The 19,768-nt window shown below is 46.2% G+C and overlaps 1 protein-coding gene across 1 annotated transcript in view; it reads right to left on the minus strand.

The window, feature by feature from the left end:
• ahr2 (aryl hydrocarbon receptor 2) overlaps positions 1-19,768 on the minus strand; it is a 68,171-nt gene that overhangs the window by 38,989 nt on the left and 9,414 nt on the right. Inside the window, exon 2 of the mRNA XM_036544816.1 lies at positions 16,176-16,363. Coding sequence (XP_036400709.1) covers positions 16,176-16,363 — 188 coding nt within the window. The remainder of the gene's footprint in view (positions 1-16,175; positions 16,364-19,768) is intronic.

Here is a 19,768-nt window from a genome sequence, read left to right on the forward strand (position 1 = left end):
GACTCCAGTAATGCTGTTCTGTGTTTGTCTGTGCATTTCAGGTTTTGGCCTTGTTTCAGACTGATGCGAACACACCACAGAAAATGATTCTTTCTTTTCATTACAGTATTTACAAGCTTGGCAGCCATGCTTACTCCAACCAGCTTCCGCAGATCTTGCTTTACATGTCATGTGTTTACACAGCTGGAGATATTCACGTTACACCCCCTTAACACAAGAGCGGAGCTCGGCCTGGGATTTGATCCTATAACCCTCTGGTTACAAGTGGTGTTTCTAGAGCGTACGCTGTACTCTGGCCAATATTCAGCCTGCTTGGTTGAAGCCATTCGAGGATCGGCTTGGGTCATTACATCTTCAAGACAGCTTTTTTGTGCTTGGTTCTCTCTGTGACCTTTTTAATGGCTTAAGATGGGGAATTAAGGGCCCCAAACCTCATGTACAAACTGAGCCAGCTGGTGCTACACACACATACACACAATACAAACACTAAATTAGACAACGGTGGTGTATATGCTCTCTCTCACACACACACGCACGTGTCCACGCACAACCATTAAATGGCTCATCTGCTGCTCATACAGCAAAGAGAGTGCTTATACAAACCAGGTGTCTCTGCTGTGTTGTTACATGTTCTACTAGCCTTCATTCTCCACTGGGTTATTGGCATCGTCTTCATTTCAGCGAGAAAAAGGATCATATTCCTAAAGCTTCCTTCACGTACTTCGATCCAAATACATTTTGCAACTGCCTTTGCATTCCTGGGCAGGCATACCAGGAAGCCTGTCCATCTGCAGGCCCATGTGCTAATCAAAGAACCGCAAGCATGAATAAAAAAATAAAGTGGTGATAGCTCAACATAAGCCAGCAATGTCACTCAGACACTGTCACCAAGTCTGTATCAGATGCCCTTGTCATTTGATAAGAGACTCGGGCACAACGCCACAGAGCACCAGAATAAGACGTGTGAATTCAGAAATGTAATATCAGCCACTCATCACTCCCCCGCCCCCGTCCCAGGATGTGCGGCAAGAGGATGTGTGCCTGACAGCTGAGGAGGTCTTCACACCCTCACCAGCTTTGGTGAAGAACCCCCCCCCCCCCACCACCCTGCCCCGCACCCTTGTAGAGAGGCCCACGGCATTGTGACAACACCTCTCCAGCGGTGTGCTGACAGACAGGGGAACAATCCCAGCCCTAGTGCTGGAGACCTTGAGTGTTCCCCTTTGCTCCGTTCTCAGATCTCCGGCCCGCTCTCACGCAAGCCCTGTCTCCCGGGAGACCCGGCGCCGCCAGGAGGAAGCGGAGTGGATCTCGTCCCAGCGGTCGAACGGCACGGAGGGAAAAAGGGCTGCTTCGCGGGGCGCTTCGTCAGGACGGAAGTGGAGCAGAAAAGTGTTTCTGGGGGAGGCCGTACAGAGCGGACGCTGCTGGGCGTCCTTTACGAACCCCCCCCCCCCCCCCCCCCCCCCAGACTACCCCCTCCGACAGATTGCAGATAAAAGGGCTGCTGCGGGGGCCAAAGCAAACAGCTCTCAGAGACGCGTGAAAGGCTTTCCCAGGGTGCAGTTCTCCTTCCAGGGCTGACTTGAGTTACAACTGCTGTGTTGTTTTCTTTTCTCTGCTTCACACCTTCCTGCCTTTACATTTTCACTAAGAGGGAGGCAAATGACTCCAAGTCCTCTTGCACAGAACATCAAGGCCTTTTTCTCTTAATGGAAGGATGCACGTTTTCTTAATCTATTTGCCAAACACACTTGTTCCAGTCCCCATTTTCAGTGACTGGTGAGGGGCAACACTCACAATCACCTTCTCAGGCCCTTAAATTCTCTGCTGTTAATGTATCCAAAGTCCACTTTACTGATTGGTGCGCTAACATGAGACCTGACTCCCTGTAACACTAAGCTTCTGGGACTCACAGCCACGCACACATTCACGATTCCACACACACAAACACACACACACACACACAAAAACACAACCACAAGCATGGAAGTGCCCTTTGTAGCTCAAAATAACATCAGCACACATTTCCTGAAGAAAACCGCTCTGAGGGAAACCGAATACAGCACAATTGACATGTCAATCCTGCAAGGTTTACGAGATACCAGGCCATTCTCACCTGCTCACAGTTTCCACGGCAAAGCATCAACACAAAGCTGGCTGACAAAAGATCACTTCGTTCGTGCTAACAAGCTAATCCCTCTCTAAAAGGCTCGATTGCATGTTTTTTAATGTGCGATTAAAGCTGGGGAAGAGGCGGCCAGCTGTGGGCGGGGCACACGGGCGGTTTCAGAATACAGAACACATAACACAGCATTAAGAGGCTGGATGAAGTAATGCGAAACCAGGGTTTTCAGGACATTGTTGTGGACGCTCATGTGAAATTGGAGATCCCATGTCTGCTTCTATTCACCAAAGGAAGCTTGTGCTCTAACTGTACCTGTGCGATAAAGCAGGCACCTTGTCTTTATGGCGGCAGACTCAGCGGGCCTTTACACAGGTCACATAGGACAGATGGACTCAGGGTGAAGGCAAACTGGCTGAATTCCTCCACTCAAATAACGGAGCCCCTGAGGGTGAGCAGAGGATAGCAGCTGGTCTGTAAGGCCAGATGGGTTCAATAACCAGCATAGTCCTAACATAATACAAGGACCTTAACCTGAACTCAGAGAAGGTCAGGAAAGAACACCGATTTGGAGTGACAGGTATGATGACGATCATGACGCCGATGGTGATGATGACAATGAATGGTAATGATGATGAAGATGATGATGATGATGAAGATGGTGAAGATGAGGATTATGGTGAGGGTGATGGTAAAGATGATGAATGATGGTGATGATGGAGTGGAGAGTATCCTGGCACTGCTTGATCCAGGCAGGTGCAGTGAATCCTTCTGCCAAAAGCAGGGCCAGAAAACAGATACTGCAGCTGTCTGGAACACAGCCAATGCTACTGATGACTAGAACACAGAGCTGACAGGAGAGCAGAGAGAGACATGGAGACAGGAATAGAAAATGAACAGAAAGAGATGGGGAAGAGAGGGAGAGACAAAGAGAGAGGAATGGACAAACAACAGAATGAGATAAGAGATAGTGCAAGAAAGAAAGATCAAAAAAGAGGACCAGGAAGACATGGGAGATGAAAGAATGGGTCACACATTTCCATGAAGACCGTGGTGTCCAGCGAGGGGTTCTGCTATAGTAAGACGAATCATTCAGAAATATATGCATGGAAAAATCAGAAGGAGTGGAACTGAGTTGGCGCAATGAGTAAACTTGAATGAGCCTGACTTTAGCTCCCTTAGATAGAGTTTCTTTCTTGATGCCTGTCTGGTGCTAAATGTTAGAGGCCAGATTCTGAATTGACAGGACAATGCTCTGTGTCAGAAGGAGAACCTGTCCTGCTAAAACTCTGTGCTGAACATGGACCCTCACACGTCTTGCCTCCAGGGGTGTCCTCCTCCTATGGGAGATCCAGATCTCAGTGTCTTTCCAGTTGAAAGGGTCAATCATATTCCAAGCTCTCTGATGCGGTCCTTCTGCAAAGGACTCAAGGAAAGGAGAACATAAACAGCTCTATGGAACATTTTTAAACAATGTGTAATTATTATTCCAGGTCTTAAGACTTCGCTACAAGTCTCCAAGATCCAAGTCCACGCCCATGTTGTTGAATCCTTCATGATTGTTCGGTGTGTTTAGCTTGGCTTCCAAACTCTCTCAGCTCGGAGGCGATGACATTCTCTGCCCGTTCCAATCTGGCTCAGCGGGCAGGGAGGAAAGGAGGAGCTTTTTCTGCTGTTGCTGAGGTCAACCCCGCCTCCCCCATCCTCAACCCACCCCTGCCCTCTTCCCACCAGGCCTGTCCTCGAACCTTGGGCTGCACCGCCTCCAGAGATCCTTTCACAGTGAGGACAAAGATGGCTTCCTGTGTAAACAAACCAGACTTCCAGAAATGTTTGACAGGTCTGCTAGCTAACAGGGTGAGCTGTTTGGCTTGTGTGCGTGTGGAAAAAAAATGACGGGAAACGATGAATGGCAGAGGTCTGAACTGGTTCCCACCCCGAGGTTGCAGCCTCCCTTCCTTGCTGACACAGACGCTTCGGAAGAGTCAGGGAGAGACTTGCCAAACTTCATCATAAAGCGATTTGCATTTTATCAATTTTTTTGTAATATCACTTGTGAGCATGGCTCTCTTTGCAGCTGGAGGACATGCTCTGGCTCTGATCAAAGCCTCCTGTCTGTGTGCAGTAGCACAAACAGTCTGAGGGAGCTTGCCAGTGCTCTCCCTTGTGACCAAATTGGTAAGACGTCACCTTTTCAGCTTTCTTGAGATTTAGGAACTGGTCCATCACAATCTGTCATGTTAACTCCATTGGTCTATCAATAATTTATGGTTATTTCAACCATGGGCATTTCAGATGTCTTCATATCATGGAAGAACATTCAATTTTGACCCAGTAAGCCCCAGTTTTGGGCCTCAACTCTGACTAAAAAAGCCCCAGTTCCAAACCAGGTCTCCATTTCAATCCCTCTGGATCCAAATAATAGCAACCAACCTTTTTGTTTGACTGAAACACAGTTAAAATCAGCTGGCTGAAGCCTTCCCACATAGCCGGCAGGACTAAGTATTTATTTTCATGTGGCGCCGAGTTTTCGCAGGGCTAACAAAACGCTCCAAGAAAAATCTTTTCAAATGAAAACAAGGGCTTTGAGGCAAAAAACCCCAGAGCGGTGCTGCTTGTGTGGAGAGCGCCGTGCGATGTTTAATTATGGGCTCGGAGGTTTGTATCCAGAGCGCTACAACCCCACATTAAGAAATTAGTTGTAACTGGAAACAGATGAATGGGATGTTTTCAATGACCTTAAAAAAAGATGCACAACCTTCTTTCTTCCTTGCTGTGACACATAACTGTGCAGCCAGTAGAATATTCTAATGTTCTAAATGAGGGAGGAGTTACCTCGTAATGTCTCATTCCTGAGCCGTCAGACACAGACTCGAACTCAGGCGCACTTCGACGTCGGCCGTGTCACAAAAGTAAACAAGCAGTGAAAGAGCTGTCTTGTCCCTTTAATGGCATTTACCATCTCAAATGTTTTGTTTTCTTCTTTTCTTCACTTCATTTTTTTTGGAGTCTTTATCAAATAGCTGGGCTTGCCCCCACAAGAGCAGCCGCGCACACTGTTTTGACTTGGGGGATGGAGGGGCATGGGTGCTGGAGAGCCATGCTAGCTGATGCTATCTCCATAAGAGTGGGAAGGCCGCCATGACGGGAGGGTGCTGTGTTTTGTTCTGTTGTTTTTGTCGTGAGGTGGCTCCACCGGCTGCATTGCCATTATTCTTGTGTTATTTAAACGTCTTTCTTCAAAAAAAAATGAGGAAGGCATGTAGCACTTGTTTCTTGTCTCTGGGTGAATAGTATATGTTATTGTTCACCTGAGCATATGATTGGATGAAAAATGCAACCTAATCAGAGCTACTGGTTCTAGAGGGATGTAGGTACTGGAGGCTTCTATTCCAACCAGTCAAACAACAACCTAATTCAAGTAATCATTGTCTTGATCAGATGACTTCAGCTTCACTCTCCACTGCAGAGAGTGCTGGCAGGTTGTGGCCCTCCAAGACAAACATGGATTTGCTGTGGTACAGATGTGTGTGTGGTGTATGCATGAGAGGGTGGGGCTGGGAGTAACTGGCCTGAGGTACCGGCCCGTCCCACCAGATATGCTCGGCCTTTGTGAGTCTCTCTGTATTAGGAGAATCTCACCAGTTCAGTGTCAGTTGTGGTCAACATTACAGAAGCAATGACATCACAGGGAGAGAGAGACAGAGAGAGGGCCAGCTTACGCATTTTAAATCATCTTAATTTTATCAGTAAAAAAATGTGATAATTTATGATGGTCATTAATTCAGAAAAGACAAAAGAGGTGGCCCTTACCTCTGCTCCAGTATTCCACATACATCACACACAACATGAATAAATTAACATCAATCCAGAGAGGAAGAGGACAAAGAAGGTAGACAGAAACAAAGAAAAAAGGAAAGGAAGGGAAGGAAAAGGAGTGAGACATTTTGGCTGCTATCGTTCTAGTTGTAAATAAACTGAAATCCATTACTTGACCCTGTATGAGTCACTTATCTTTTGTCACACTGTCCTGTTTTGGCCACTGCCTCATGGCTGTGTCATCACTTGCCGACATAACAACTGCAGAGGTGTGCAGACGTGTCAAGAAGCAAGTTGCCGTGCCGGACAAGGCTAAATGCCAGTGCCTAAAAGTCTAAATATGCCATGCATACCTGCTCTCAAGTAGAGCTGACATCCTTCAGCCCTCTCACACTGAAGGGCAAGGTAAGAGACCAAAGACAGTGTGCAAGGTGAGGTGGCACCACCGTCGGGAAGGACATCTCCCACGTCCTGTGTACATGCCTGTATTTGCCCATATTTACTTGCCCCTATCTGACCAGGTCAGTCAACTGTGACCTCCATATTTTGGAATGATCGCCCAGGGAGACAAGGTAGGAATGGGTCACACGGACCTACATTAGCCAATCAGAAAATGGCCACAGGGAGAAGGAATTATTCACCCGGTCAAAGGTTAGCGATGCCTTGCTCTTACGCCTGCAGTGTCAGGTCAGGCTGGTTCACGGCTCTGGTTGGGAGGGGTAAGGTTATCTGGCACCGTTCTCAGTTCAGCAACTTGGGCACAGAGGGTCACTTTCATAGCTGCTAAGGGTGTGGTGTCTTATGTTCCCTCACATTTTCGCTGACCCCAATTCTGTTATTACTATCCAAAGGCCATTACGTTACTCTTGGCGACACCCGCCAATGCAAATATTGACTTTCGACATCCCGCTGAATAAATCCAAACTCTTTTTTCCTCCCTCAACAAAGGAGAGGCTTTATATTTGTTCCTCAGAAGACAAAGGCTCAAAAAGCAAACAAGAGACTGAAAACAAAAGCTCTAGTAGGGGAGCTGTACCCTGAATATCAAAGAAAGGCCTTCTGTCACCCCTCCCAAACAGCTCGAAAAAGACACTGAGGGGATGGTGGGAGATGAAAGCACTCTCAATTTGCCCAAGACCAAAGCACAGGGACAAACAGCACAAGTCCCAAGGGAGGGAAGAGCTCTTTTATTTGAATGACGATAGACCCCATCCTCAAGGAGAACCGGTCTCCCATGAAACCCTGCACTTGACCTCTCTGCTGCTCTCCACACAGGCATCCTTCTGCTTTTGACACAGAGGGTGCTTCAGGTTAACAGGCTAAGGGGTCAAGCGTGGCAGGAAAGGACAGATGGGCAAAATGAGGATTTCACTGAACTCAACGAGAGCGTGGCTAACAGTCAGCAACATGTGGTTTTGATCAGAATAACCTCAGCGTGTGTGTGCGTGTGCATGTTTGTGTGTGAATGGATATAGGCTATATATATGAACACACATATTTTTGCCCTGTGTGCCTCACATAAAACTGTCAATTACAAAAAAGACATTTAGACCCATCTCTTCTGAATCATTAAAATCAGATGCAATCAACTGGAATCCAATGTATTTGTTGTAAAAGTAAAAACATTTACCGTGATGTGCACAAAAGGGGATAATACGATACCACATTAGATGTCCAAAGTGTGATCATTGGAATGTTCCTAACTGTCTCCCCTGATTTGGTATCTCGATGAGGTCAAAGGTCATCATCGTGAAAGACGAATGTTACTGAGTGCCTGTGTCATTAGTTGTGCTCACGACAGTGTGCTGTGCTGTTCCTGCAGTGCCAGTGGGAACCGTGGGCTACGCCTCCATTATTCAAAGGTCAGAACTCTGCAGTTGCATTAGCCAGCAGTGAAGACAATCCTGTCACAGCCTGATGGCCAGTGGCTGTTTCACTCACCTGTGTCACCCGCATTTAGACCAACTCTGACAGCCATATCCACCCGGATTCTATGACAGCTTTCCATTGAACACTTCCGAACCAAGCCTCTGAGGTTCAAACCCGATCGGACAAATTCAAACGAATAAAACATTCTGTAAATAAGGCCTGTGCTTAGATACATCTGCCCGTGTAAACCCATAAACACATGGAAGCAGTTCTCTAACCCCACACTCTCAAGTCACTAAACTATAAATAATGCATATGTATCTATTCCGTTCCATACATACCCAGATTATTTTACCTAGATGAGTGTCTGCTGCAGGCTATTTATATCAAGGTGATCCATCACAGGCTTCGCCATCGTACCCGATGATGTCATTGCTGCCCGCCCTTCCTCCCCTCCCTGAAGACTCATCCCTGTAACATCTGCTTCTGCTCCGTCAAGCAGGTTCGGCTCTGGGGGAGTTTGAGCCACGGCTGAAGGGCTAAAGGCCACGGTGAGTGGTACGGCCTGGATTTCAGCTGTCAGCTTCTACAGCTGTGTAGCAGCACTGTGATGCCCTACACAGGCCCTGTGTGCGCCTGTATGCTTTTCACGGCATATTCCCATGGAATATATATATGCGTGCGTGCAGGTTTATTGAGCAAGCTTGCCCTTGCCGCTAACCCCAAACAGTGCAATTTCAGATCTAGCTAGGTGAGTCCGTGCTGTCATATTGCAAAGCTGTGGGGTGAGGGGTGGAGGACAAAGAGAGAACAGGAAGAAATCTTGTCAAAACCAACTTGCTCCTCCTCAGCAAAGTAGCTGTGAAATTACAAGCAACTTTTTCACTCATCAGTAAAAAAATCCCAGCCTTATGACTTTCTGTACTGTGTGACATTTCAGAACAGAGCACGAGGATGAGAGAACTGGCTAGAGAGGGAGGGGAAGTGGGCAGGGGCTGGGTGGCAGGGGGTGGGGCTTGAATCTAGCACACTGTAAAATCTACATTTCCTCATCAGACAGAAATATCAGCTTGGAGACAGGCCCAGCTCTGTATGTAATGCCTCCAGGGCACCAACAGAAGTGGGCAGGATTTTTCGTGGTCAGTCATGTGCTGAACAGGGCCTGGGTTGAGGGGTGGGCGGACTCCACAAAGAGCAAACACTACTCCTGCTGAAGCGGAGATTTTATCCAGCTCAATGACTGCTTGTACTGCTGTCTCATCCAGAGAGCCCACTTACCTCGGTGCACACAGCAAAGCAGAGCGGGTGCTGTAACACCTTCCACACAGCTCTTCCACTGGTAGCACTGGTGCTACCAACTTTCTCAGTTTGTCGCACCAGCACATGATTTTTTCGCACCCTTTTTTTTTTGGTACAGCATGGTATTAATCAATGACCTTGCACTACTTTCAACCACAATGGCTAACGCAGTACCCGTGCTGGAGGGACACCAAAACAGCCTAATGATCATCATGCAGTCGCACGAATGCGACCAATTTTAACTCGTACACTCTCAAAAAATGGTCGCATATACAGGCATATTTGCAAGTCGCACTGGTGCACCTAGTTATAAAATTTAGTTGCACTGACTCCAGAAATGGTCACAAAATGCGACTAAATGGTCGCAGTCTGGAGCCCTGCACTCTCTGACTGTACCCCAGCTCTGTTCCACACAGTATATACACACTACATGTCAATTTTTTCCACACTGTGTCAAACCCATGAACAGTCCCCTCACAGCCACAGTTTGGTCACAACCTCCAGAGGAAGGCTCCCAGTAATCAAACCCCCTGGGTATGTCCGCTGGGAGCTCTCCCTTGTTAGGCAGATTTACTGCCCCAGAAATCCATTGCTCATTCTGTCTGCAGGAAGCTCTGCCACCGAGGCTATTAGCGCACGGCTTTGGCTCGCCCTGTGTCTGAGGGAGACGTGCAGGCCAAAGGTCACACATGCCTGTTTCAGGAGGTCGTCAGGGGGCGCATTTTGTGGCCTGTTTTCATGGCTGCCCCCCGCGGTGGGGGCATGCTCCCAACCTCACCCAATTCAAACAGCTGTAAAAACATCCGGAGAGGGGGGTGATGAAATCAGGGGACAGCTTTGTAAGAGAGTTAGAGAGGGGTTAGTGGGGAGGAGTCTTGTTGGGATTTGGGGGTGCCAGATAGCCTGTTTGGATGGGCAGGTGGGGAGGGGACAATAACATTACATTATTGTCATTATTAGCAGATCCTCTTACCCAAAGCAACTTACATAGGTTACAATTTTACATATTATCGATTTTTACAGATGGATATTTTGCTGATGCAATTTGGGTTAAGTACCTTGCCCAAGGGTACAACGGCAGTGCCCCAGCAGAGAACTGAACCGGCAATCTTTCGGTTACAAGCCCTGCTCATTACCACTATGCCCGTGGCAATGCCAAGAATCCCTGTCGATCGGCAACAGGGCCCTCATTCCGTGCCGCCTTGCTCCAAAGCCTGAGGGACACACCCCTCTGAAACCCGTCACCGGCAGAGTATGATGACTGTGCTGATACCAAGCCTAGCAGAAATGTTGTGGGTGGGAACTCATGCCCACCTCAAAATGTCTAAAATCTGAGAAGTCTTACTTTCATCCCAATCATCCTGTTTTAACTAGGTGTTTCGTGACACAGCTGAACTGAACTAAACTGAAAGGGTAGGGGGATTAAAAAAAGAACAGTCAGAGTTCATTCTCCTTGGTTCACAAGCCTGGATACACTTCATAGCTCATATTAGACAACAACCCCCTTGCTGCAGAGTTAATACTATTACATATTGGGTCAACATACAGTGTAAACTGAAGGGGTTATACAGCTTGCATAAAAAATATCCATTATTCGGTTATTCAGGTTACAGACCTTGGAACATTGGTACGACAGCTGCCCCACTTGGGAATTATACCTGCTACTTTGGGTTAAAGGCTGGGCTCCACCTCTTACTACACCTCTGTATGTTAGTCACACTTTTCACCAGCCCACCATCACAAAGGGATTTTATCCATTACTTTCCTTTTCTTTCTCACTGAGGCAAAGTGAGCCTGTCGTCAGCCTCGGGAAGCCCGCGCCTTCCATCTGCTGCTAACAGCTAATTTAGTGTCACAGAATACTGGGGAGGGTCAAACACAGGTCCTGTGCGGACTCTGAACTGAGATCAGTGCATGTGCCGTGGCATCGTGAATGTCACTCTGTGTGCTGTATAAAAGTGTGTGTTGTGTGCCGAGGGGTGGATGACTCTCTCTCCCTGTCAGAGCTAGCCGTGTGATTTGGGTGAGTGTCCGCATATGACGCAGGGCTTGTGACAACGCCGGGGGACACGACTCGGATGCTATGTTTTGACTTGGCACCTTTCCTTAAAAGGAAATGTGCAGGACAAGGTCTGACCAATTCACTGATGAATGCTGCAGAACACCACTAGAGTGAATTGATTTGCGCCATAATACTGGAGGCTAATAGTGATAGCAAAGCCTTAGCTAGCAAAGGGTTGGAAGAAAAATTTACTGGCAACAATGTACTGATTGTGATACTCTAAATTTCATCATGGGTAGCTATGGTATTCACCTAATCTGCCCCTAGGGTCACAACCATGTCAAGCATGATATTATCATCAGTATGGCATTTCTTGCAAGCAAGGCATCTGAAAATTCAGCTCCATGTCTGGTTCAGACTCGTGAAGGAAAGATATAAAGATGAGATCTGAAGAGAGAATGATGCAAGTGCAGCTTTTATTTCCCACAGAATGCACACTAGTATCCAACCACATGAAACTACTGTAACAGCAGAAGGTGACCAAGGATCAGAGGCCATGTTGCGCACACAGATAGAGAACTTCCGGTGTAGGCTGCTTCACGTGTCAGGGTAGCAGGGGAAGCACCGAACAAATGTAAGGTGTGTACTGGTTTTGCTTCCCCTCTTTGGACTGTTTCTCTTGACAATTGAGGTCTGCGAAGCAGGACACAGACCTGCCCAAAAACAGAGCCTCCTCTCTTGGGGTGTCTGGTGACAGGGTTTCTCTCTGCGTAAATGCTGCCACCTCAGTCAAGAGGAAAAGGACTCCTGGAGAGGGCTTGAGAGGAATCGAACCCAGAAGAAACTCGCAGGGCCTGGGTGACTGTGACCCTGTCAGAAGGCCAGAGTTTTGTTTATGCTTATTAGGTGTGCTATCAAGAAATAGCCTCAGACAGATGACCTCTTCTGACAAAGAGGAATAAAGATAAGGAGTAGATAGATAAAGGAATATAGATACTCAGTCAGAGGGTCAAGGGTAAAGACAAAGACACCTTCAGCGTCTGCTTGGTTCTGCATGGGTCCTATGAGGAGGAAACAGTGCTGGACTGACTGCTGGCTTGGGATCTTTGACCTCCTCTCTCCTCTGTGCCACATTCGGGTGGCCATTAACGCCCTCCCCTCCAGAGACACACTTCCTTTCCTGGCTTGTAGCTAACGGCAATGTGTGGACTCACTGAACCTGTCTGTCTTTTCACTGCCACCTCTGTTTTTAATCAGAGTTTAACCCACAGACCTCACTGCCATGACTTCTTTGTGAGTCTCCTCATTGAGAATCAATTTCAGATCAGATTTTTCGCATACATCACATACCTTGCACAGGCGTTTTTGACACGGGACAAATAGGTCACATACTTATTCAAGACCTTTTGCCTACTGATTCCCATTGAAGTAAAAGCACACACACACACACACACATACATGTACTCATCCACAGTAGAGCAACGGATTACAGGAGGTCCCAGCCAGAATTCCAAGTTTTTCATTATATACTTTTTAGATACCCTTATCCAGTTACCACTAACCATCATGATCATTGCTATACGCTTGTCACTAAACACCCCTCGCGGGTGAGATTATTAAACAAACCCAAAGATGGTGGCGGCGCCGTAGATACGTCACTCCTTCCACAGACACCTGCTGCCCAGCCACCGAAAAGCCAGACGTTCAACGATGCATCAAAACAGATAGAACAAGGAAGTGAGAGACATGGTTTTTTTTCCGCAGACGCCTTCCTGAAGGCCGTGCAGGGCAAGCGCGTGGGCACATGAGGGCATGCCGACTGGCCGGCATTCCAGAGCTCGGCTCTCTTTGATCTCGTTAAAGCTGCCAGCTGAGCAGCGCGAGCACTTAATAAAAATCTATTATTAAAAGGTACGATTGGCCTGTCAGGGGTAATTAGAATTAGCCGTGTGTACTGGAGCAGGTGTTTATTTTCCTAATAGCATTTGGGATGAAAATATTCCCATCAAATGGCTTGCCAGGGTAACAGATTCAACAAATTAAAAGATTAAACCCTGTGTTTCAATTAGTCCAGTTCAAAATAACTGTGTAATATAAGGGATGCTGATGGCTAAGAATAATTCCTAATCACATATAGTGCCCTTTGACCTGGACAATGCAATTGATTTTCAGCCTTTCCTGGGATTAGAGCAGGCAGAAGATTTTGGAAGCAAAGGGTAACACAATGGCAACACATATCACCTTGCCAACCAGGAGGTAACTGAGGTGATGAGTTGGACTAAATGTGACTAAATTTCAACCAAGGCAGAATTGTGGGAAGCTGATAGGAGCTCTGGATTTCTGTGAACACAGCAGGGGGGAAGTCCTACCACAGGAACGCCTCGAGACCTTGTTCCACAGCATGCCAAGGAGATGTGAAACCATTGCTAAGGCAAAATGGATCTGCTAGATATTAAACTAACAATTTGCTGTGTTTTTGGTATTATGTATCATAATCAAGATTTTCATAATCACACCAATTATCTTCCAGGGGAGTAATGCTTCTTCACCACTACTGTGTATGCAATACATTGTATTATGAGACAAAGCAATGCAGTGGTTGAAGATGGTTTCTGGTTTGTTTCTTAAGTAAATCGCTGCTATTGTACGATTGAGCAAGATACTCTGGGCTACCAGAAAGGTTTGAGTCACTGTCTGTCTGTCTGAATGGGTAATAAGTAAGCTGCCCAAATAAACGGCATCCGCAGAGCAAATAAATAAGATTTGCCAAAGGTTAAGCCTATCGGGCCCTGCTTTCGGGATTCGGAATGCCACACGGTCCACCTAACGGCACTCCAGCCAAGAGACAAGACACACTTCTTACAGTGCTCCCTTCAGTGTTTGTCATTCAGGCATCTATAATTGATAAGCGAGGTTGCTGACCCACTTCAGGCTGAGGGGTGAGGGCACATTAGCACATTGCTTGCAGGCAGAGGCACACGCCAGAGGTGCTGCTGTAGTCATTAGCAAGAAAAACCCATTTAGGAGTCAGGGTAGGACTGGCGCCGCTCTCTGGAGACACACAATGACAAAGGAGGAGCACAGATTCCTGTGTAAAGCCTCCTAAGGCTCCGAGCGACACACTTAACTTGGCGTGAGCACAGCAACATCTTCTTACAGATACTCAACTTCACTCTCCACTTGACTGATTGTTAAAGAGCACCTGGATGTGATATCTGAACCCCAAGGGAAATATTCAGCTGGGTGCACAGAAACGAGCACACAGCACATGGATGGTACTTACAAGCATGATTTAGGGTACAAAAATGCTCTGTTTAATTACAAAAACAGACTGTTGAATCTGATGTCTAACTGCCTGCTTGGAACAAATGCCTTTAGACACTCGGACCCTCCACCCTCGGACCCACCACAGGGTTGTGCAGGAAGGCGTCTTATGCCGTTCTCTGATGTGCTTTTTTCATCACACAATACCACTAGGCTGGGAGAATTTTGACATTTATTTTGGAAACACGCCTTACCTTTCTAAATGCCAGCCAAATTATTCTGTTTAGATAAACCCGGCAAGATCTGCTTTCACCGAGAATGAGATCCTCTCACTCTAACAATTCAGTGATGTGCAGTGACAGATTATTCAATTGCCTGCTTGTGTATAAAAAAGGAAAAAAAAAAAAATGACCCAGTACAATGTCTACCCAACATGCCTTTCAGAGGACATAAATGCATGATTCATGGGTTCTTTTGTGGAAAAAAAGCACACCTCGTAACCAGATCTTCCCAATCTGATTAAAGAAACGTCAAGAATCACCTGTGTTAATTAGAGAGTAAAAGGCATTGCAAGGGTAACAAACATCACTCAAAATCTTCCAGACATCCATAATCACGTGCTAAAGATGCTGGGTCTGTCACCAACCACCAGAACCCTAGTCAGCCATGTCCTATCAACTTCAGCAGCTGCTTTGGTGTGTGTGTGTGTGTGTGTGTGTGTGTGAGGCGATGTGTCCTTTTGCACAAGGAAGTGAAAGAGTACAAGCACTGAACGCAGTGACTTCTCCAAAGTGTGTAAATGATGGAGTCCCTTCCTCTCCTCTGCACAAGATGTTACGAGCCCATTTTTTTCATAGCTGGATTTTTGTTAGAATTGACATGAAAATGTCACCTTACCATGCAAACTTTAAACATAAACTTAAAGCTAAAACATAATGTTAAATATGAGCGGAATATGGCAACTTAGCATTACATAACATTAAAGCTATAATATGCATTAAGGCGATAATATGTAAACAAGTGTAGGGCAGAGTGCGGTGAACAGCTTTGATACAGTGATTCCCAAATCAAACCGCCGCAAGGTGGGGGAAAATTTGACACGCCCTTGGTTCGTGAGCTGAGGGTGGTGGTGGGGGGAGGGGGTGATTTGCATTACAATACGACAGGCATTCACCGTGCAGTCACCACACCTCATCCTGCCAAACCACAAACACTGCATGCATTTTCATACCGGCCACCCCCCCCCAAGAAATAAACAACCAAGAATACACCTCGGGCTGTTCTCTCAAAATGATTATTTAGATACACCAAGCGCATAGCCCTTCCAAAGCTGGTTTATAACTGCCTGGTATGTCCAACCAAACACTTCCCCTGAGTTTTATTCTTCTTCCTCATAGCCTAGGTGTCCATTAATTGTGTTTTAGTGTACACCTCTTGGACGGCAGCACGTGTAAGTGCAGTGAACAAAGGGGGGCCCAGTGTCTTAACCATGCAATAACATCAAGTGATAGATTTCCAAAAAAAATATTTCTGAGGGGAATTTTACATTCTGAAAGGCAGAAAGGTATTTGAATAAACAGAACCCTGTTCTCCTTCCAAACACAACTTTTCAGCATCCACTTTGCCAGGGGTGTGTAAGCTTGTAAGCACTGTCTTGCTTGTCCTCGTTTCACAGTTAAACAGCATTAACCGTATGCAACATTCCTTTTTTAACTACAAGATCTGCCCTCTTAGTTCCATTCACTCAACTTCTCTGTCTAAGCACTGCCAAACCCACTGGGACAGGTTGAGACTGACCATTGAAGAAGCTCTTGACCTTCAGGTATCCCACGCTAAGGCGGAGCACCGACAGCTTGTCCAGCCTCGCCCGCACATCCTCCGAGAAGGGCAGCAGGCTGGTCAGCTTATCCAGCTCGCTGTTCAGCCGATCCCGGTGACGCTTGGAGGGGTTGGACTTGATTCCATCAGGAGGCGGGGGCTTGGGACTGTTGAAGAGGAAGAGACAGAGCACAGACACGTTAGTCACTTACCACGTGGGTTTTTTCTTTCCACAATGCACACTTGGTGAGGAGGTTGTACTTGTTGTGGGAGACATGCTGTTGGGCCAGTGGTTAGAAATCTGTGGGAGGGGGAAAGGAGTGGTGACGTAATGCTTGAAAGCATTCTCATTTCAGTCGTTCCTTGATAAGCCGTACAAGGGGAATTCCACCCAAAAGGGTAAAACGGATAAGGATATACATAGGGATGGCAGGTATGCCACCTGCCAACTTATGCATTAATCTTTGCATTAATCATATTTCACAAGTACCCTTTTCTACCTACGAAACATTTCAAAACTGAGCAATATAATGTCACCGAACAATTTTGAAAACAACGATTCATGTGTTTATAATATCAAGACTTGACACTAACTTGGCAATGAAATGTTTATAGCTAGTCTAGACTGCAGCCCGTTTCAGATTGCTTAGTGTAACCTTGCTTCATTTTGATCAGTAATTTCAACTGCATACCTACTTAGTATTTGTGAGCAACTTGTCGTTTTTGCATGCTGAAATCATTTTTGGAGAATATCTACACATATGATCTCCCAAATTTTATAAAAAAAAACTACACCCTACAGAGAAGCCTTTAATATCAGCCAGACTGTGGGAGGGTCCACCTCCTATGCTAGCTGTGCTGGGAACACATCACCTCATCTTGGTCTGCTCAGATGGAATTTGAAGCTGACAAAAATCAGGGCGACAGCGAATGATACATGGGGTGCACAAAGGTCACCTGAAGTGAAGCAGGCACAAGGGCACGCAGGCAGCAGACAGCCAGCTTCATTGACTGAGTGTCAGCGGAGGTGTGATCTAAGCCAACCCCAATGTCTCTCCTCCCCTCCACAGTGCAGGGCTGGATGACCTTAGGCCCCCGTAACCACAGCGAGACGTTTCAGCTGCTCTGCACACCTGGTGCCTCTGTGGCTCCAGCTGCCCGGAGTGTCGGGTTACAAAGGCCGCATAGACACGTCTGACACTGGCGCTCATAGCACAGACACATACTGAGGAGAGCCACTCTACTGAACACTCATAGAGCACAAGGCCCCGCACAGTGAGCACTGAGCTTGTGGGGAGATGAGCGCTGAGCTTGTGGGGAGGTGAGGGCGGACTCATTGATTACTGTATGTGCGCTTTATTTGATGTCTGCCTTATGATATTATAAATGACGCCATAAGCATTGGGGCGTCACTTTGTCCACAAACAGCAATGTCCCACTGTTTTTAACACAGCCACTTTTGCTTTGTCTCTGTATTCTTTACTAATGTCCAAGTGTCCTTCTTTGCATTTTTTCTATGCAACACACAATGTGAAGCACTCTATGGTGAACCTTTGGTTAAAAGATATGTAAATGACTGATTGATAGATTATCTGCACTTTGTTTGAAGCTTGCTTTTGTCAAAGGCTTTAAACATTTGGTTTGTCTAAAATATTAAAATAAACTTACTTCCTTTTCTTGCAGCGCATGTGGAAAGGCCTTTTAAAAACCCAACAGCTATGGTTATGCCTTACTCAGAGAAGAGCCGAAGGCACCCAGTCAGCAAGAGCGGACGTGTGAGGGAAAATTAAGTTAGACACAATTCAAATTGCAAAAGGTCTGATCCAATTTCAGCGACTCAAACCGATCACGTGGGACATTAAAATAATAACCTACCAAACTTTCTAAATAGACAATTGACGGTGTGTGTGTTTTTACATACAAAACTTGTCACACACCCAGCAGCCCTTCCTGTTTCACTGAAAAGACTGCATTTGCAAGCAGATATGAGTTAGAAATAGGTCACAGCCCAGGGCTATATGAAGGAAGGTCAGAGACGTCTTTCAGAGACGATGTCACATGGATGCCACTTTCTCGTGGATGACTCACGCTCAGAAACATACACTCTATGATAACGTGGCATAGCAGCTAAGTAAATGAACTTATAACCTTGACTGAGAATGTGTGATTCCTAGGTGCACTGTTGCTGCACCCTCAATCAAGGTACTTCTCCAGAGCATATCCAACGGTACAAATGCATACTATTTCCAATGAGGGGAAGTAATTCACCCCAAATAGCAGTATCTGCCAAGCAAATAAGCAATATAAACATGATAATATGGCTGGGCTGGCTGGGTGACTTGCTGCAGTCTTGTATGAGGAAGCTGCGCAAAGTCAGTATGAGTTCTCTGAGTGATGCTGTGCCTGATCGTGTACAAAACTCCCACGACACTTGAGGAGGAACTTCAACATGCCTTCCTGTTACCAAATGCGCATCACGACAACCACAATAAAAAAGCATGGAATGCATAACGGCCATTGTTGACAGTTGTACACCTTCTAAATTGACAATCCCATCCACTTCCTCCATGAGAAACCTTGGGCAACAAAAGTGGGCCTGTAACCCAACTCTCTTCCCATTCTATCTGCCGGGTTGCCCCAGGGGATTTCGGCTGTAACCCAAGCCAGAACTTTAGACCCAAATTATACTTTCCCAGAAATAAAATCAAACTGACCTCACAAAAAAGGCCTAGGGGGACAAAGGGCCGCTTTCAGCCCATTTCGTTTTCCACCTCAAGCTCCACTCCGCGTCATATTTGGCGCGCCCAGGGGTTGACCTCATCGTTTATTCGTTCAGGAATGCTCGTTGTTTATATGGCTTAAATCAAAGAAGCCTTGACTTATACGAAAAAAGACCACACTCAGATTACAGAGCAGGAAGGCATCCCGGCTATTGTTTTGTCTGCTCGAGATGGGTGGTAGAACACTGCAGGCAATATTACTGATGATACACATTTGACCAGTGCCAAAAAAATTAAAATGCAAAACTGACTGTAATTTAACATTGCTGGCGGACTTGTTAACCATGTTTAAGTTGTGTATACAGATACTGTCATGGTGCTACTCTGGAAGAAAAAAAAGTCATAAAGCACCACAGTCATTAGTTGTGTTCCACATGCTTCAGGCAGAGATACAGAAAACGTCTACACTACAGATTCGGACTTCCAGTATACATACTCATACCTGACCCAATCCCAATTGGACCTGACACTGGTTGGGTCAGATTAATTATGCAATTACATGAAATCATGAATTAAAAAGGGTCAAATTTATAGACTACAAAGTTCAGCTGCATTGCTTCCTAGAATTCCACTGCAATGCATTATATTATTGGCTTTTAGCAGATGCTCTTATCCAGAGCGACTTACATCAGTTACAGTTTTTTTTTTTTAAACAATGTTATGTATTTATACAGCTGAATATTTATGGAAGCAATTCTGGGTTAAGCACCTTGCCCAAGGGTACACCAGCAGGGAACTGAACCGGCAATCTTTCAGTTTCAAGTCCTGCTTTTTAACCACAATGCTATACTG

Source organism: Megalops cyprinoides, chromosome 14, assembly GCF_013368585.1.
Source record: "Megalops cyprinoides isolate fMegCyp1 chromosome 14, fMegCyp1.pri, whole genome shotgun sequence".
Classification (NCBI taxonomy): Eukaryota; Metazoa; Chordata; class Actinopteri; order Elopiformes; family Megalopidae; genus Megalops; species Megalops cyprinoides.